The 21317-nt window shown below is 38.5% G+C and overlaps 1 protein-coding gene across 1 annotated transcript in view; it reads right to left on the reverse strand.

The window, feature by feature from the left end:
* CPB2 (carboxypeptidase B2) overlaps positions 1–21317 on the reverse strand; it is a 40474-nt gene that overhangs the window by 13643 nt on the left and 5514 nt on the right. The window contains exons 2-7 of the mRNA XM_004274581.3: positions 14553–14628; positions 12369–12493; positions 10727–10835; positions 7297–7398; positions 4889–4993; positions 1156–1266 (exon numbers count right to left, since the gene is read on the reverse strand). Coding sequence (XP_004274629.1) covers positions 1156–1266; positions 4889–4993; positions 7297–7398; positions 10727–10835; positions 12369–12493; positions 14553–14628 — 628 coding nt within the window. The remainder of the gene's footprint in view (positions 1–1155; positions 1267–4888; positions 4994–7296; positions 7399–10726; positions 10836–12368; positions 12494–14552; positions 14629–21317) is intronic.

Consider the following 21317-nt stretch of genomic DNA (forward strand, 5'->3'; position numbering starts at 1 on the left):
TAGTGTTTGTATGTGCTATTCAAGTAGGTTTTTCATATATGTTCAACTATGTTTTTATGTGCCCCTCATTAAATTAGAAAGGACTGTACTTCATATTGCTTGAGTAATTTTACATGAATCATGATGTTGATGGATTAGAAATAGTAATGGTTTCCAGTATAGATGAGACGGACCATGATATTCATACTTTGATTGAGTTAAAGGGTACTAGGATTAAATTCGCATATTGGTTAGAATGCAATTCTGCTACAATGCACGTTCGGTTAGAATGCTGTTCTAATTCTTGCAACTCATGATTTTACAATCAAAATACCATTCAAACGATTCCTAGTAAGAATGAACGGATGTAGGTACTGCGCATCAAGGTAGCTAACATCACAAAAAGAGATACAGCCAGACATTGTGAACCTCCTGTTGGGAGACCACACTATCACAATGAAGTAGTCTTGCCAAAAACGTCAAACCTGAATCTTATAAAGCTTCTAGAATCCAAATATAAGGTTTTGGAAAATACAGAGGACAAAGGAACATGGAAAAGCAATTAGCAAATCCAGACAACAGGAAGCTCTTTTCTTCAATGAAAAAATTGCAAGGAAATAGAGAAAAAGAGAGATGGAGAGAGAATCTACAGATCAAAATAAAAATAAAAGCTATAAACCAATCACAATACATTAGCCTATTTGGATCCTGAACCAAAGAAATAAACTTTTTAAAAAGTTATGATACAATTGGAAATTTAAACACTGCTTGGAAATCTTATGCTAGTAAATAATTATTGTTCATTTTTAGGTATAATTGTACAGTTATTTTTTTAAGACCTCTTTTAGAGAGGCATACTGAAATATTTATTGATGAAATGATATGGTATCTGAGATTTGCTTCAAAATAATATGGGTAAGATAGAAGGGAGTTGGGGATATAGATGAAAAAAGATTGGCTAAAAAAAAAAAAGATTGGCTATGAGTTGATTGGCTGTGTGATGGGTACATAGGAGTTTACCATACAATTATTCCCACTCATATATGTTTGAACTTTTCCATAATGAATTAAAAATTTTTTTCATAATAAAACCATTATACCAGGGTCCAGGATTCTATAAATAATTCAGCCTATGTATCCTGTATCCCCTGTTTTGTTTTCTTTACCTTCACCTACCTTTTTCCACGTGTAGTCATAACCATCCACGTTAACCACCGGCATAACATAGAAATCCATGTGCCTCAGAAGACTGGTAGGCAGATTTTCTTGCCCATGGGAACGAATTACCTACAAATTAAACCAAGTATATTTGATGATATATCTTTTATGTCCTTCTAAACTTAGTCTGTGTCTTCTTCTTTAACTGAGATATAATTGACATATAATCCTTGAGCAACACAGGTTTGAACTGTGTGGGTCCACTTGTATGCAGATTTTTTTCAGATTTTTATAGTACTACATGATCTGCAGCTCATTGAATCCACAGATGCAGAACTGTGGATATGGAGGGCTGACTGTAAAGTTATACATGGATTTTCAAGTGTAGGGAGGGTTGGCACCCCTCACCCCTGCATTGTTCAAGGGTCAACTGTATTAATTTAAGGTGTATAATATAATGATTCAAAATTTGTCTATATAGTGAAGTGGTCACCACAATAAGTCTAGTTAATATCCATCTAGTTAATATCCACTAAACTTAGTCTATTTTTTTATTTAAAAAAATTTTCAGATGTTTAGATTTGCAGATTCAACTTTCAGGAAGAGTATTAATTCCTTGAAAAGTCTGAACTTAGGGTACTATGTGGCCAAGTGGTGGTAAATGCCCTGGACATGGGACAATTGGTCTTCCTATTTATGGAGGCAGAAAATTCAACCATCTATTTTCTAAAACTTCCTTCAAGAAACAAAAAGAATTCTTTATTAAAGCCTAAAGCCCACTACAAAGATTTAAGGAAACAAAAACCTATATTTCCACTCTTTTCACAATAAGCCATCTCAATCAAAGCTTAGACTAACCTTGTCTTATTCCCACACATGTCTAGATAATATTTTCTGCATTGTCCTTATAAGTTGTGAGCTAAATTTCTGCTAGAATCGAGTTCGTTTCCCAAGCACCAGATCATTTGGCTTTAAAGCCAGTGGTAGCTTTTCCTAGGTACTGGCTATGAGTTTCGTAACAGATATCATCTGACACTGCTCTTCTGTGCTTTAGAGTCATACCCAGCTTAGGGTCACATATTTTAACATGATCCAAGGACATCCACATTCCAACGACTGAGAAGTTCACTCCAAAATGACCAAATACAGACGTAGCAGAAGCACAAAGACAAATTTCAGCCAGTTAGATCATTTCATCTAGGACCAAGCTTTGGTATAAGTTCTTCATTTGTGGCAACATTGTTACATTTTAATTTGTGGATTAGTTCACAATTAGTTGTTGATTTAAACTTTACTCAAAGACTTTGTTAAGTATTTTTTCATTGTTGATAAAAAGAAAATGTCTTTTTTAAAAATTGAAGTATAGGTGCTGTACAATTTTATATAAGTTACAGGTGTACAATATAGTGGTTCACAAAAAAAAAAAGAAAAAAAGGAAACCATCGACAAAACTAGAAGACAACCTACTGAATGTGAGAAAATATTTGCAAATGATATGACCAATAAAGGCCTAATATTCAAGAAAAATGTCTTTTAAATCTTACCTTTGCTATAGCTAAAACTTTACCATCTTTTCTTTAAATATTTAAAATATTATATCCATATTTTCCTAGAACAACCATAATAGTCAAATTTAAATTATTTGCCATAGATAACCCCTTAGTAAATGTGGGAGAAAGGAAAGCAAAAGTACAAGTTACTTTTTAATCTACTATAGGTCAGAAACAAAAACTTAATGAAAAGGAAGTAATTTTATAGAATGAAAGAGGCAATCTTTTAAATAGTTGAGCGACTAGTTAAATACATTTTTATGCTACAAATTTGTAAATTTACGTTAGAGTCATTTTTCAGTAATAACGTGGCATTCATTATCAGAAAAAAAAACATTAGGAGATCTTATTTTCTTTCAAATAATAAAGCATTTATCATTTTTATTTCTACAATGTTTGCTGAAATTTTAATAGATGTGCTATGGTTGGTTTTTTTGTCCTTTTCACTCTCTTTATGGTTGGATGGGAGTCTTTCAGCAAAAAGTTAGTCTCTGAGAGATGATCAACGTTAGTCTGAGAATTTCTTGTCTCATAAGCAGGGCTCCGAACAGAATGGGTGAGTGAGGGCTGAAATATAGCCTATACTCTGTGTGTCAAGCCCTACCTTCATGTGTGGTTGCAGCTGAAATCCCAGAGGAAGGGGTGCTTAGCTTTTAACAGCTTTATTGAGATATAATTCACATGCCAGAAAATTCACCATTTTTAAGTGCACAATTCACTGGATTTTATACCACAGAGTTATGCAACCATCACCACTATCTGTAGAATATTTTTATCATCCCGCCCACCAACACCAAAAACCAAAAACCCCTTAGCCATTAGGAATTACCCCGCTTCTCCTTTCTCCTCTTCCCCCAGCCTGGCAACCACTAATTAACTTTCTGTCTCTGTGGATATGCCCATTCTGGACATTTCATGTAAGTGGAATAATAAAATATATGGCCTTTTGTGTCTGGCTTCTATCACTTAGCATAATGTTTTCAAGATTCATCCATGTTGTAGCATGAATCAGTACTTCATTCCTTTTCATTGCTGAATGGTATTCCATTGTATTCCATTTATCCACTCATAAGTTGATGGACGTTTGGATTGTTTCCACTTTTTGACTTATGAATAATGTTGCTTTGAACATTTATAAACATACGTGTTCAAGTCTCTTGGCTATACACCTAGGAGTGGAATTGCAGGGTCAAATGGTAACTCTATGCTTAAACTTTTGAGGAACTGCCAAACTATTTTCTAAAGTGTCTGCACCATTTTGTGATCCCAACAGCAGTGGATGAGAGTTCCAATTTTTCCACACTCTTACCAATATTTGCTATTATCTGTCTTTTTAAAATTTTAGCCATCCTGGTGGGTATGAAGTGGTATCTCATTGTGGTTTTGATTCATATTTCCCTAATGCCTAATGATGTTGAGCATCTTTTCATAATGCTTATTGGCTATTTGTATATCTTCTTTGGAGAATTGTCCTTTCAGATATTTTGCCCATTCAAAATTGTCTTTTATTTGTCTTCTTACTGTTTATTTGTAAAAGCTATTTATATATTTTGGATATGAGTCCCTGATCATATATATGATTTGCAAAAATTTTCTGAACGGTTTTCATTTATTATAGAGGTTTACAGTCATTATAATTTTTACTTTTATGGTGTACTCTTTGTCTCATATATGGAGTTTTTGATGCCGAGGCCTTCTTCGGGGACAAAATTCCCTACTATGATATATGGGATAATACGATCTGCTCTGTAATGTTGCTTTATGTTCAATTTCTAAGGGCAGAATATGGCAAAAGGTATCTGCATGATTCAAATCAAAAGAAAAAAATTCATTGGGACTCAATTCCGATAATTGCTTCAGTTCTTTCTCTTACTTAGGAAACATACCACAATGGCATACTATTTCTTAATTATGTTCCAGTGTTTAGCACCAGCCAGAAATGTAGAAAGGATAAGACAGACAATCTTTAGTGTAATTTAAATGCTTAAAGTCTTGGTTCTCAAACTTAATATGCATAAAAGTCACCTGAGAAGATTGTGAAGATTGTAGATACCCGAGTCTCACCTCCAGACATTTTAAGTCACGAATTCTAGGATGTGACCTGGGAAAATGCATCTAAGAAACAGGCCAGTTGAGTCTGATGCAAGTGGTCTTAGGCCACATATTGGGAAACTCTGGCTTAAGAGAATATGAATACTTACAGAGGCTATGAACCACAAGCAGAAAGCAGGGGAGATCCACTCTCTGGCATGGATTCCACAGTCAATCCACATGGCATTTTTGGCCCTTTGTTCTTTCCTAGAAACCTGCACAGAGAAAATAAAAAAACAGTAATAAGACGCTTCAGGATAATAACTTCCATATATATAGTGCTTCTACTTAATCCTTTTAGCAAATCTATGAAATGCGCATTATTCTCTGCATGCCTTTGAGAATTCTCAAGGGAAATTAAAAGCTGGTGTAATTAAAGGATAGTAGCTAAGGTCACATAGCTGATGAGGGTTGGGACTGAGGTCTGAAGCCAGGACTCGATTTAAAACTCTTTTTTCTTTAACTTTTTTTTTTTTAATGTTTACATTTTTTTATTGAAGTATAGTTGATTTAGTCTTGTGTAAAGCTCTTTTTATTCCCTCACAATCCCCCTGCGATACCAGAGCTGCATGAGGTGGGTGTAGAAGTAGACAGCAGAGAACTAGTGTTTCAGGCCATACCTTCACACTCTAGTTAGAATTAAGTGGTTATGTGTTGGGTACACAGCTTTTTGTGGGAGGGGTGGGACAGAGAAAGGCTTGGGAGAGGAAAGCCAGTGGTCCAAGATAAACTTGGATTCCCTCACCATTTTCCCCGGGTGCACACTCTTAATGTGTAGATTATTTCCCTATGTCACCCCAAAATAAGCACACATCTAGCTTCACGCCAGTTTACTACCAACAGGTCTGGGGACAGGGCCCTCATTCTGATTTACCATCTGGGGGACTAGTGGAGCTGCCAGCTTTCTGGAATAAGAACTCCCCACCTTTCCTCCATGATAGGCTTTGATGTCTTCAGAAGAATTCTCAAAAACGCCTCCAGGCAAAATGAATCATAATTCATTTGCTTTTAAATATTAGTTAGACACACATGTTAGAGTATGGAGGGAAGGGAGAAGAGTGTTGCAAAATCAAACAAATATGTGGAGTTGGAATTCCAAAACAAGAAAAAGAGAGAGTTCGATTTTTAAACTGCCATCGATGCCACTCAGGGAGGTTCTTCTTAACCAACCCGGAGCTCGTGATATCCAATAAGAAGGCAAGTGAGAAAGTCAAATGGCTTTGGCCACAAAGGGTCAAATTGTACAAAGAGGAGAACTACCCAGCTGATTTAATCCACTCAGTGTAAAAGAAATCCTGAGTTGTCTGCACTAGTTGCCTTACTCGACCTTCTGTTTTACTGTGCTGAGCAAATTCTCTTGGTGCCGGTCCTGACGCTGGGAAGATGGAGGAGTCCCAGAGACTCACATGATGTGCACATCCTTGGTTGAGTACGATTGGGAGTAATGCATGCAGAAAGCATGGTTCTCCAACATGTACATTAGGTCCCAGAAACACAAGTTCCAACAAGTACACACAACACGGCTGAAAGTAAATGTCATGAGTGGGTAGGCCATGATTACACGGATCCAGTCTGGTTGACCAACTCGGCTGTCAAGAGGACCCAATATTCCTACGTCTGCCTTGAGTGTGCACTGCAAGTTCTTGTCAGAACAGATGAAAACCCAGAAATCCTGAGTCAAAATCTTATCTTTGGATGATCGAAGAGGCCCACCTATCACAATTTAGATAATGTTGGGAAACTATGTATAAATTAAATGTTCCTAAATCGGATGTATTTTTCCAATGATTAAATTGTTTTCCAGAGCTTCTTTTTCATTTATTTTTATTTTTTTTTCTTTGGGGGAAAGAGTGGTTAAAAAAACAGAACTGCAGAATTAGAACTTAACAGGCAGGAATTAGTTTAGTTTCACGGCTCCCAATATTCTTCCTGTGGCCACATTCATTGACTTTACTAAGGCCAATTTATTCAACTGAAAATAAAGAACCAGACAGGTGGTGACTGAAGCAAAAGCTATCATATCAGCCCTGCTGCCCCAAATCCCAGCATTGCCCTGGTTCCTATCCCTTCCTAAGTTTTGCTGTTCAACTCTTTCTTTGTTTCTAAAAACTGTATCAATGTCAATATCTGTTCAATCACAGATTTCCCCTACTCTTTTTTTTTTTTTGCCTAAGTCAGTTAGTCAGAGGTGGTGGTGTTAATAAAACAGGATGTGAAATATAATCTAGACCACTCCCCTCATTTTATGAAGGTAGGCATTAAAGCCCAGGAAGGTTAAATGGCTTATCTATGTCACAGAGTTGATACTGTTAGACCAACACTACATTAGTAAAGGAAAAAAATTTAAAGGTAATAACCAATCCCTAAATAGCTGGATATTAAAGTTGAGGAACACTTATAACACACATATTTCCAGAACTCAAAAAAAAAAAAATTCAAGTAATAACAAGCACTGCTGGAGAATTAACACATCCCCCAAAGTAAAGTTGAAAGGTCAACGACTTTTCCCACAACATACCTTTAAAACATAAAGTGGGTACTTCTCATATGAGGATCCAATGTGGATTTTTTCAACCATATCAGGATACAACTCAGTCATAACTTCGATCCAAGAATAGATCTATCAGAGCAGAAACCAGCAGTCACAGAGCAAGTTCAAAGCATTTTCCTGACAAAGGAAACAGACCACTTCTTCGAGGAAGGGCAATCCCTCGAAAACACTTGTATGTGGAGAGAATGAGGGACTAAAACACTTGGGGTAGGGTGTTTCTTCTGATGTTTAGGAAAATCAATAAAACTAAAGTTTTGAAAAACATCAAGGTTTAGGGAAAAAGTACTAAGAAACTTACAACAAATTAGGAAAAGATAATCTTCAAAGCAGCGCTCCTTAAGTTATTTTTAAAGGCTCATCACATTGAATCCCTGCCTCTGTGCATGAAATCCTCTTTACCATTCAAGAGTTCATTTCTATATGGAATTTTTTTTTTAAATATCCACTTTTCAAGAGTAACCTAAGGAAGTCCTGGGCGCTGCCTTTGAACAGGATAAATCGAGGTGTCATTATTTCTTACTGAAGACCTGTGGACTCACAACAAAATCTGTGAAATGATGAGAGGCAAAGGGGAAAACAGTCTGGAGAAGAAAAATTTCTCTTCTACCCAGGGAAGGAGTTTGATTCTGGACCTCTCTCCTGGGTGGAAGTCTAGTGGTCTGTGATTCTGTCAAGATTATGAAAGAAAAAACAAAAATTTCTGGGTCTGATTTTAGGCTAGTGCCCACCTGAAAGCAGGCATTGAATGATGGAGCCTGGCCATGTTTTAATGTAGACCAACTTCTCAGGGACGATTTTTAAACTTTTACACCTTCTGCAGTGGGCATGACCAACCCAATGGCCTTATCTCTGGGAACTTTTCTAGAGGTAATTTCAAATAGCAATCCTAGCTGATGGGAACGGGAGCACCATTTGCCCTTGGATCCTCTTAGAGGAACATAACTAGGATGAGTGGTATGTGGGAGTGGTTGCCTTGTGCCGAGAGTTCAGATGCTCCTGGAAGGCCTACCTGCTGCCAAGTACCAGTGCTGTCAGTGTCTGAGGTGCCGGAAATTTAACTATCAGGATTTCCTCATTGGGCCTCTGTTTACTGTGTTACTCCTCTAAGGCATGCATACACCTGAGAGAACTACTATATCAAACTATTTTGTGTTACAGCCTTGATGGTTCAGTAGATTTCCTCCAACAGGGAGGCTGTGTTATATAAAGGCAGCTTTACGGAAAACTTGATTCATTTCACAATCTGCGGTAATGATGGTCACATCCTTTGAATAACTCTCTTCTTTTGCCATTTGTTTTAAGTGATGTTTTTCAGTCATTTGTTTTTCTCCCCTGCAGGGGATTACTGAAAATTTCCTAGTGAGAGTCAATGACAAAAGAAACCCCTCTTGCCCCTCAAGTGAACATGTGGTGAGGACTGAAGGAGAGATCAGTGTTGAAGGGGAAGAAAGGACTTGGCAGAATTTCCGGGGAGCAAGATTGCCATGGTTCCTACAAACCTCTTAGAAAGAATCGGGTGTGGGAGCGAGGAGAGGTCCAAACTGTTTTCTGGAACGTCATTGTAATGAAATGAATTGTGTCCCCCCCTCAAATTCATATGTTGAAGCCTTAAACTCCAGTACCTTAGAATGTGACTGCATTTGGAGATAGGGCCTTTAAAGAGGTAATTAAGTTGAAATGAGGCTGTTGGTATGGACCCTAATCCAACCTGACTGGTGTTCTTATAAGAAGTGGAGATTAGCATGGACAGAGAGCCGCCAGGGATGTACACACACAGAGAAATGGCCGTGTGAGGACACAGCAAGGAGGTAGCCATCTGCAGGTCAAGGAGAGAGGCCTCAGAATAAATCAGCCCTGCTGACACCTTGACCTTGGACTTCCAGCTTCCAGAACTGTGAGAGAGTAAAATTCTGTTGTTTAAGCCACTCCGTATATGTCACTTTGTTATGACCGACTAATACAGTGTATGGCAACCTAATACTTTTTTCCTGCCGTGTCTTTCCAACTCTTTCCTGGGGTGAGGGTAAGAAAAAAATAAGCCCTTTGAACAAAGTATTTAAAATATACCAGAAAAAAAAATTTTTTAATGTCCATATCCTTTATTGATTTATTCAGGCTACACCATGCAGCTTGTAGGATCTTAGCTCCTTGGCAGTGAAAGCACAGAGTCCTAACCACTGGACTGCCAGGGAATTCCCAGAAAAATGTTTTTAAATACCTCTCTTTAAGGCATTCCACTCTTCCCACCAAACCCAATACAGCACTGACATAGTTCGGTTCTCCATTTGCAAATTGTGCCTACCCAGCCTCTCCACTCTGGACCTCAAGTTTGCTGATGCAGGGCTGATGTAGGAGGCTGGAGGGAGGTGGTCTAGGTGGAATAGACAGAGGCAAGGTAGGAGAGAGAAAGGAGAGGGTTGCAATTTTAAGATCCCCGTCAACCAGCCAGGTACATCAATTCTAGAAGCACACTGAGTTCTGGTTTAACTAACTGGAAAAGAACAGATGCTTTTGAAGATTCAATAGAAAACTTTCTTATTACTTAAGCCTTAGATGTCTTAAAAATATGGATATGGTTCTTAACAGTTTCTGGGCACCTAGCCAAAGATGATAAAAATACTTGTATTAAGGAATATAGCAGCATACTCCTATGAAAGAATAGAAGGTATCAAGGGATTTGTACTACTTGGAGTATATTATATTGAAAAGAAAGTGCTCCAAGGGGTTCAACTAACAAATATGGGGAAATGGCTCTTAGAGTATGATGTGAAAGCTTACTGAGGCCAATTGAACATTGATATCTTGCTTAGGTTCCCTCTAGAAAAATCAGAACCTATAAGTACTAATAGGAAAAAACCCAATTTCTTAAATATTAAAACACAGGCATTATCAACATTATTATTATTACTATTATTACTTAAATAGGTTCTTTCTGAGAGGAATAAAATGCACTTAAATACTTTATTGTGTACTAAATATAAGTGAATAAATTCCTTTAATTCAGCGAGATAATACGGCGATTATTCCGTAAGAGTACAATTAGGATAATGGTCTAAGGAGACATGATTAATTGGACTGTTAATTTTTCTGTGGCAGTTTCAATAAAAAGGCCCTATTTTTAATTTCCTGTTGTTCCTTAGAATGCAGTGTTACTCCTAACAGAGATACTCTTAGCTATGGACAAACAGGCTGCTTAGAGGCAATTTCCAAAATACGATGCAATCTTCCCAGGGAAGATATCTACAAAAGGATGAATTACTTCTGTATAATCAACCTCATTGTGATTTTTTTTTCACCCTCTTCCACCAATTTTGATTCTCTAATAATTTCCCATGGCTGAAATAGCAAAGCTCGTTAAACGAAAATAGGAATTTTTGAGAGAAATGTGACAGCTTACCTCATTTAGTGAGTGATACTGTTCATAGTAGGAGGAGGAGGCCCGGGGGCTGATGGTGTCATTGGAAGTCTGCTGCCGGATAAGATCTTCCACATTTTCCAACAAGACCCTGGGTTATGAAACAGGGCATGAGCTGGTTGCCAAAGAGGGCTCTGATTTTCCTGCATGGCCCATTGCACACACAACAGGTGAGCAAGGGGAAAAGTCACTAACAAATCTAACAAGCACAAGGTGAAAACACCGCCAGCTAACATTATGATGAGCTGAAATACACAAGCCCTCTGGGTAGAGCCTCATGGGCATTGGAGGGATACTGGCTCCTATGGGGTATGTTTTCAGGGTCTCCAAAATCTCACCCCTTCTCCAACATTATGAACATTTCTCGACTGTGACTCATTAGTGTGTTTTATGTGAACATACAGGTTAATGGACAATGTTCTTCAATCCAGAGAAACAATGTATTATTCTGTTTTCAGTTAAGGACCGAGGAGAAGCAGAAAGCCTTCTCTTTATTTTTCCCTGTGAGTCACTGACCTACACCAGATGCATGTATAGGTATACATATGCATGTATAGGTTCTGCATGGCCAAAGTTGGTCAAATCTCTAGAGAAATAAGAACACAGGAACAGGGAAGGTACAGGAAGGTGATCTCATTTAATTTCTCTTGCAAAGGATCACACAGTTAACTAGGCACAAACATCTTAATTAAGACAGACTGAAGCCATTCTGTTAGCTGGGATGAACAATTGAAAGTTAGCTGTCATTCTAATAAAGCTTTCTTTACGTTTACTTAGGTCAGGGGGTAAAAGCCAAGCCTTTGACATCAGAAAGGTCTGAGTATGACTCCTAGCTCTGCCACGTTCCAGCTGGCTGACCTTGAGAAATTCCTTTGAAAATTTTTTTCATACACACAATGAGGATAGTATTTACCTCACAGGATTAAATAAGGATTAAATGATACAATGTATAGAAAGGCTCAGCACCTTTCCAGGAAGGCAGAAAACACCAATAACATATTATTAATACTAATCATAGTGTATTATCCAAAGGTTGCCCATTGATACACAGAAGAGAGCATGGCCTCCAGGAAGTGTCAGGGCAGCAGAGGGACACTGGCGCTTGGGCAATGGATACAGAAAGGAGATGTGGACAGGAGACTCCAAAAGGAAGAAGGCATGGACTCTGAACAGAAATCATACCTAATGCAAATTTTAGTTTAGGGCCAGACATTCCAGAATGTTCACTGACCTTGTGAAGGAAGCAAAATCTCCTTCAGCAGCTGCTTTTTCAAGAGATACCACAAAGCCCACTAAAGTGAAGGACAATTTTGCTCCCCGAGTCCAGGCACAGAGTAGAGGAACTATAAGAAGGAAGCAACTGGGAGGAATGGTAAGAGGCTCCTCAGATCGTTGAGTCTCACAGTGCTTTGCAGATAAGGGACCAAGGTCATGAGAGGTAAACCACTTGTCCAGGGTCACAGAGCTAGCCCCTTGGGCTTCATCACCAATCTGTTCCAGAGATTTCCATGTTGCCATGTTTAATGTAAATATTTTTTCCAGGAAGCAATGACACCATCCACTAGTAAAATGCATCATAGGTGCTTAGAATAGCTGCTCAGTAAATATGGAATCATGCCTCTACCTGAACGGAATTCTGCTCTCATTTAAATGGGCTTTCACGTTGCTTACATCAGACGCATTCACAAAAAAATGGACTTCTTTGCTCTTCGTAATAAATTCAGCTGTTACTGGCTGCCAGAGGACAATCTGCAGTTTCAAGGGGGAACATTGATAAAAACAAAGACAGTTTTTCACATCATTCTCGTCTGTAGCTAAAGCCATAAAAGGGTTTTTATAAGGGAAATAAAAAAGACATTCCTGGTGACTGGTCCCCATTTACACATGTGGTAGTGTAAGCATTTATTTTACAGGGGGCTAGTTTTATTCTTTTCTGTAACCCCAGTAGCTAAAGAGGGTCTGGAACTTACTAGGTACTCAATAAATATTTGGCGAGGCAATGAACTAATGAATGAATTCATGAATGAATATATTTATGGCCCAACTGTAGAACTGGATGTGTATGTCACATGTTCAAAGAGAAACGAAAGTTTGTCTAGAAAGTTGATTAAATGTTGCTTTTCTTTAATAAAAATTCCATATCCTTGATACTATTATCCCTTTTTTTTTTTTTTTTTTTGGTGGTACGCGGGCCTCTCACTGCTGTAGCCTCTCCCGTTGTGGAGCACAGGCTCCAGACGTGCAGGCTCAGCGGCCATGGCTCACAGGCCCAGCCGCTCTGCGGCATGTGGGATCTTCCCGGACCGGGGCACGAACCCGTGTCCCCTGCATCGGCAGGCGGACTCTCAACCGCTGCGCCACCAGGGAAGCCCCTATTATGCCTTTTTTTTAATCTAATTGCCTTTGGGAAATGTCTTCCCATACATAATATTTACATTTTTTTTTTCTATTTTACTGAGCTTTTTTAAAGCACTTTCACACTCATTGCCTTTGATCATTATAACAACATTTTGCCATAAACCAAGCAGGTGTTATTATTTTCATTGTTCAGATGAAGAAATTAAGGCTCGAAGCTAAGTCGCCTAAAATCACACACCAAGAAGTGGAAGAACAAGATCTAAGTCCTGAATCTCAGATGCTTCCTCTGGCGGTATTTCCTCTGTCCACGGTGTGGTGGCTGTGAGGACGCGCCGGGCAGCTCTTCTGTTGGGAGGGGCTTAGTTCACTAACCTTCCCCACCGTTGTCCCTCTTGATTCCCCCCTGGCTTCTCCAGGGCTGCAGCCAGCCAGTGACAGAGCACTGCGGGTGTATTATTGCAGCCCCGTTCCTGCTAGATTACGGTCTCCCCTTACAGATGTCTTTGGCTTAAGGACTTACCATGGTCCAGGCAAACCTTCATTGGGACTGCCCTGTGGTCTAGAGGTTGTCCACACACAACCCTCCTTTCTGCACACATGTCAGAGCTGCTTGATGGTCTGGGGGTACTCCCTGCCACCTCCAGCTCCCTCCTCTTAATCCTTCACAAGCAGCCCCCATAACAAGTCTCACACATCTCTAATATAGTTTTGACCTCTGCTTCTCAGAGAGCCCTAACCCAACAACCATGGAGCCATCAATATTCTATCAGGATATTTTGTAATGTATCAGTTTTCTATTTTCTGGGGAGTTGAGTCCCAGGCATGAAAATTTTAATAAATTTTCCTTTGTGTTTTTGATGCTTACACCTTGGTTAAGTATTATTGCTTTTTTTTTTTTTTTTCTTTTGCGGTACGCGGGCCTCTCACTGTTGTGGCCTCTCCAGTTGTGGAGCACAGGCTCTGGACGTGCAGGCTCAGCGGCCATGGCTCATGGGCCCAGCCGCTCCGCAGCATGTGGGATCTTCCTGGACCGGGGCACGAACCCATGTCCCCTGCATCAGCAAGCGGACTCTCAACCACTGCGCCACCAGGGAAGCCCAGTATTATTGCTTTTTAAACAAAGATCTATTGGATTTCTGTTACTGTAGCATCTTTGTAAGTACCCCCCCCCTTTTATTCTTTGGTGCTGAAACCCAGGAATGAACCAGTAAGTTCACACTTTCAATGCCTAGGTACTGTCATGTAATTTGCTGAAAAGCCAATAGCATAAATGAAGAAAGTTTGATTTGGGGAACCAGTAAAATCATATGATTATGGGAAGGAGGAGAAGGCTACAAGGAGAGGGGTTTATACCAGCTGTATATAAGTCAGACGACATATAGGAGAGAACATGGCACACCAGACTTGTATAAAATATAAACAATAAGAAGATAAATGAGGGAGAAGTTACCTCGTATGTTGTAGTAGTATTCTGCAGAATTTGAACTTGCCTGGACGTTCTAGGAAGAGCAGTTAAAACCTGGCCACTGGGGGAAAAAATAAAACAGGATTTTGATCTTAAACAAAAAGTGAAAATAAGATAAATTATATTGGGAGGGGCTTCTAGGAAATTGTAAAAAGGAAACAAAATGTTGAAAGAAAAGAGGATCTCACCACAGATTTTAAAATAACCTTAGATTTTGCTTCCAGTCAAGATGGAGAAACAGGGACCAAGTTTACCCTTCTGCTTGAAACAAATAAAACACTGGACAATGTATGTCACTCAAGAAATTGAACATCTGTAATATGACGAAACATTGTATCCTGGATTGGGTCTTGGAACAGAATCGTGGAAAAACTGGTGTCATCTATAGAAAGCCTGCAGTTTTGTTAAGAGTAGTGTACCAATGTTGGTTTCTTAGTTTTGACAAACATACCATGATAATATAAAATGCAGGCGTAACTGGGTGCACGGTATAGAGAAACTCTCTGTAATATCTTTGCAACCTTTCTGTAAATCTAAAAATATTTCAAATAAAATTTTATTTAAAAAATAAAACAAAATCATGTACTGAGAACTCCAGAAGCACAAAAGTTTATGATAATTTCTGCTTGTCATTATGAGCAAAGGCTTCATGGAAGAGGTAACTGGGTAAGTAAGCAGTGTAATGGCAGACTGGCAGGAGACAAAAGGGCATTGTTGGGGAAACGGCAAGCTGTTTATTTTTGCCAAGTGTAGGATTTAGGTATTTAGGGCAAGAGAAGAATGGTAGCCAAACAGAAGTGAGTTTGGAAACTTATGTTAGTTCTCCCCTAGAGAAGTTTTCCAATGCACGCTGAGAAATTTGGCCTTTATCTAGCAGGCAATTAGGAGTTAGAAAGTGACATCATTTGACTTGTGATTTACAAGAATAATTTTGATGCCAGGGTGGAGGATGGTTTATTTTGGAAAGCCTGATGAAAAGATTCTAAACTCTGGAAATGAGCCTATGGAGACTTGATTATCAAAAAAGAGAAGGAGGAGCTCCCAGAAACAAAAGATTCAGAGATTTGGTGCCAATCACTGGTACAGTTAAGCGTAAACTATTCAACTAGTGATAAATGACATATGTCCAAGGATATGTATCACAAGATGATTCACAGTAAGAATAACTGGGAACCACATGAGTGCTTATCAGTAACAGAATTGTTGAATGTTGGTGATGTCTCCACATTCTAGAATGTTTTGTAGCCATTATAAAGAAAGACTTAGTTAAAATAGTTAACTTGGGGGAGATTTACGTGATGCATTAAGAGAAAGAAGCAAGAAGTGAGTGGAGAATTGTAAGAAATATTATCCCATTTTTGTAAAAAAATAAGTTAGAAAGAAAAAGGAAACTTATACGTGTTAAAAGCAGGAGAAAACAGCTTCATGCATGAGAGAGCAGACAGCAGAAGCAAGAAGAACTACAATCCTGCAGCCTGTGGAACAAAAACCACATTCACAGAAAGATAGACAAGATGAAAAGGCAGAGGGCTAGGGACCAGAGGGAGGAACAAGATAAAACCCCAGAAAAACAACTAAATGAAGTGGAGATAGGCAACCTTCCAGAAAAAGAATTCAGAATAATGATAGGGAAGATGATCCAGGACCTCAGAAAAAGAATGGAGGCAAAGATCGAGGAGATGCAAGAAATGTTTAACAAAGACCTAGAAGAATTAAAGAACAGACAAACAGAGATGAAAAATACAATAACTGAAACGAAAAATACACTAGAAGGAATCAATAGCAGAATAACTGAGGAAGAAGAACGGATAAGTGACCTGGAGGACAGAGTGGTGGAATTCACTGCTGCGGAACAGAATAAAGAAAAAAGAATGAAAAGAAAGGAAGACAGCCTAAGAGACCTCTGGGACAACATTAAATGCAACAACATTCATATTATAGGGGTCCCAGAAGGAGAAGAGAGAGAGAAAGGACCCGAGAAAACATTTGAAGAGATTATAGTTGAAAACTTCCCTAATATGGGAACGGAAATAACCACCCAAGTCCAGGAAGCGCAGAGAGTCCCATACAGGATAAACCCAAGGAGAAACACACTGAGACACATAGTAATCAAATTGGCAAAAACTAAAGACAAAGAAAAATTATTGAAAGCAGCAAGGGAAAAACGACAAATAACATACAAGGGAACTCCCATAAGGATAACAGCTGATTTCTCAGCAGAAACTCTACAAGCCAGAAAGGAGAGGCATGATATACTTAAAGTGATGAAAGGGAAGAACTTACAACCAAGATTACTCGACCCAGCAAGGATCTCACTCAGATTCGATGGAGAAATCAAAAGCTTTACAGACAAGCAAAAGCTAAGAGAATTCAGCACCACCAAACCAGCTCTACAACAAATGCTAAAGGAACTTCTCTAAGTGGGAAACACAAGAGAAGATAAGGACGTACAAAAACAAACCCAAAACAATTAAGAAAATGGTAATAGGAACATACATATTGATAATTACCTTAAACATGAATGGATTAAATGCTCCAACCAAAAGACACAGGCTTGATGAATGGATACAAAAACAAGACCCATCTATATGCTGTCTACAAGAGACCCACTTCAGACCTAGGGACACATACAGACTGAAAGTGAGGGGATGGAAAAAGATATTCCATGCAAATGGAAATCAAAAGAAAGCTGGAGTAGCAATAATCATATCAGATAAAATAGACTTTAAAATAAAGAATGTTACAAGAGACAAGGAAGGACACTAATGATCAAGGGATCAATCCAAGAAGAACATATAACAATTGTAAATATATATGTACCCAACATAGGAGCACCTCAATACATAAGGCAACTGCTGACAGCTATAAAAGAGGAAATCGACGGTAACACAATAATAGTAGGGGTCTTTAACACCCCACTTACACCAGTGGACAGATCATCCAAACAGAAAATAAACAAGGAAACACAAGCTTTAAATGACACAATAGACCAGATAGATTTAATTGTTATTTATAGGACATTCCATCCCAAAACAGAAGATTACGCTTTCTTCTCAAGTGCACATGGAATATTCTCCAGGATAGATCACATCTTCGGTCACAAATCAAGCCTCAGAAAATTCAAGAAAATTGAAATTGTATTAAGCATCTTTTCTGACCACAACACTACGAGGTTAGAAATCAATTACAGGAAAAACTGTATAAAACACAAATACATGGAGGCTAAACAGTGTGCTACTAAATAACCAAGAGATCACTGAAGAAATCAAAGAAGAAGTTTAAAAATACATAGAAACAAATGACAATGAAAACACGATGATCCAAAACCTATGGGACACAGCAAAAGCAGTTCTAAGAGGGCAGTTTACAGCAATTCAATCTCACCTCAAGAAACAAGAAAAATCTCAAATAAACAATCTACCCTACACTTAAAACAACTAGAGAAAGAAGAACAAAGAAAACCCGAAGTCAGTAAAACAAAAGAAATCATAAAGATCAGAGCAGGGGCTTCCCTGGTGGTGCAGTGGTTGAGAGTCCGCCTGCCGATGCAGGGGACACGGGTTCGTGCCCCAGTCTGGGAAGATCCCACATGCCGCTGAGCGGCTGGGCCCATGAGCCATGGCCGCTGAGCGTGCGCGTCCGGAGCCTGTTGCTCCGCAACGGGAGAGGCCACAACAGTGAGAGGCCCGCGTACCGAAAAAAAAAAGATCAGAGCAGAAATAAATGAAATAGAAACAAAGAAAACAATAGCAAAGATCAATAAAACTAAAAACTGCTTCTTTGAGAAGATAAACAAAATTGATAAACCCTTAGCCAGACTCATGAAGAAAAAAAGGGAGAGGATGTAACTCAATAAAATTAGAAATGAAAAATGAGAAATCACAACTGACACTGCAGAAATACAAAGGATTATAAGAGACTACTACAAACAACTATATGCCAATAAAATGGACAACCGTGAAGAAATGGACAAATTCTTGGAAAGGTACTATTTTCCAAGACTGAACCAGGAAGAATTAGAAAATATAAACAGACCTAACATAAGTAACAAAACTGAAACCATAATTAAAAATTTTCCAACAAACAAAAGTCCAGGACCAGACGGCTTCACAGGCAAAATCTATCAAACATTTAGAGAAGAGCTAACACCGATCGCTCTCAAATTCTTCCAGAAAATTGCTGAGGGAGAAACACTCCAAAATTCATTCTATGAAGCCACCATCACCCTGATACCAAAACCAGAAAAAGATATCACAAAAAAAGAAAATTATAGACCAATATCACTGATGAACAGAGATGCAAAAATCCTGAACAAAGTATTAGCAAACAGAATCCAACAACACATTAAAAGGATTATACACCATGATCAAGTGGGATTTATCCCAGATATGCAAGGATTCTTCAATATACGCAATATACGCAAATCAATGCACACTAACAAATTAAGGAGTAAAAACCATATGATCATCTCAATAGATGCAGAAAAAGCTTTTGAGAAAACTCAACACCCACTTATGATAAAAACTCTCCAGAAAATGGGCATAGAGGGAACCTCCCTCAACATAATAAGGCCATATATGTCAAACCCACAGTAAGCATCATACTCAATGGTGAAAAACTGAAAGCATTTCCACTAGGATCAGGAACAAGACAAGGATGTCCACTGTCACCCCTCTTGTTCAACATAGTTTTGGAAGTCCTAGCCACAGCCACAAAGGAGGCAAGAACATACAATGGACAAAAGACAGCCTCTTCAATAAGTGGTGCTGGGAAAACTGGACAGTTACATGTGAAAGAATGAAATTAGAACACTACCTAACACCATACACGAAAGTAAACTCCAAAGGGATTAAATAAAGCCTTAAATGTAAGACCAGACAGTATAAAACTTTTAGAGGAAAACATAGGAATAACACTCTTTGACATAAACAGCAGCAAGATCTTTTTTGACCCACCTCCTAGAGTAACAGAAATAAAAGCAAAAATAAACAAATGGGACTTAATTAAATCTAAAACCTTTTGTACAGCAAAGGAAACAAAACAAAAAGACAGCCCTCAGAATGGGAGAAAGTATTTGCAAATGAAACAACAGGCAAAGGATTAATCTCCAAAATATACAAACAGCTCATGGAGCTCAATATCAAATAAACAAACAACCCAGTTAAAAAATGGGCAGAAGACCTAAATAGACATTTCAGCAAGGAAGACATACAGATGGCCAAGAGGCACATGAAAAGATGCTCAACATCACTAATTATTACAGAAATGTAAATCAAAACTACAATGAGGTATCACCTACACCAGTCAGAATGGCCATTATCAAAAAAGCTAGAAACAATAAATGCTGGAAAGGGTGTGGTGAAAAGGGAACCCTCCTGCACTGTTGGTGGGAATGTAAATTGATACAACCACTATGGAAAACAGTATGGAGGTTCCTTAAAAACCTAAAAATAGAACTACCATATGACCCAGCAATCCCACTACTGGGCATATACCCTGAGAAAACCATAATTCAAAAAGAGACATGTGCCACAATGTTCATTGCAGCACTATTTACAATAGCCAGGACATGGAAGCAACCTAAGTGTCCATCAACAGGTGAATGGATAAAGAAGATGTGGCACATATATACAATGGAATATTACTCAGCCATAAAAAGAAATGAAATTGAGTTATTTGTAGTCAGGTGGATGGACCTAGAGTCTGTCATACAGAGTGAAGTAAGTCAGAAAGAGAAAAACAAATACCATATGCTAACGCATATATATGGAATCTAAAAAGAAAAAAATGGTACTGATAAACCTAGTGGCAGGGCATAGAGGTAGGCATAGAGAATGGACTTGATGACGTGGGGTGGGAGGGCAAAGCTGGCACGCGATGAGAGTAGCATCGACATATATACACTACCGAATGTAAAATAGTTGGCTGGTGGGAAGCAGCAGCACAGCACAGGGAGATGGACTCGGTACTTTGCGATGACCTAGAGGGGTGGGATAGGGAGGATGGGAGGGAGGCTCAAGAGGGAGGGGATATGGGGACATGTGTATGCACATGGCTGATTCGCTTTGTTGTGCAACAGAAACTAACACGGTATTGTGAAGCAATTATACTCCAATAAAGATCTATTTAAAAAAAGAAGGATAATCAACAAGGACCTGCTGTATAGCACAGGGAGCTCTGCTCAATATTATGTACCAACCTAAATGGGAAAAGAATTTGAAAAAGAATAGATGTGTGTATATGTATAACTGAATCACTTTGCTGTACACCTGAAACTAACACAGCATTGCTAATCAATTATACTCCAATATATAATAAAAAGTTAAAAAAAAAATAGAGGCTGAATTTCAATTTCGCATAAAGGAAATTTTGTGTTGACTAGAAGATAAGATGCTTGGGCGTTTTTCATATGTATTAGAAGACAAGAAAGTAACAAAGTTAGTCAACAGAAGGGGAAAGAAAATGTAAAGGTAAAAAATGTGTTATCTAAATGGGTCTCTTTCTTAAGGAGAAAAAAAATTAAGGAAATATAAAAAATAAATTAGGAAATGTGGAGGAGTAAAATTATGGGGATATAAATTTACCATAAAATATATTAATATGTCCAAGTTCAAACTGTGGTGAGCTGGACTCTTCCTATCTCAAGTTTGACAAAAGTGCCAACACAACAGAATCAAATAATGAGATGGGGGTCAGTCAGAGGCTATGAAACCCAGGCATGGAAACTGGTTTTAACCACACAGGCTAGTT

Source organism: Orcinus orca, chromosome 18 (genome assembly GCF_937001465.1).
Source record: "Orcinus orca chromosome 18, mOrcOrc1.1, whole genome shotgun sequence".
Lineage (NCBI taxonomy): Eukaryota > Metazoa > Chordata > Mammalia > Artiodactyla > Delphinidae > Orcinus > Orcinus orca.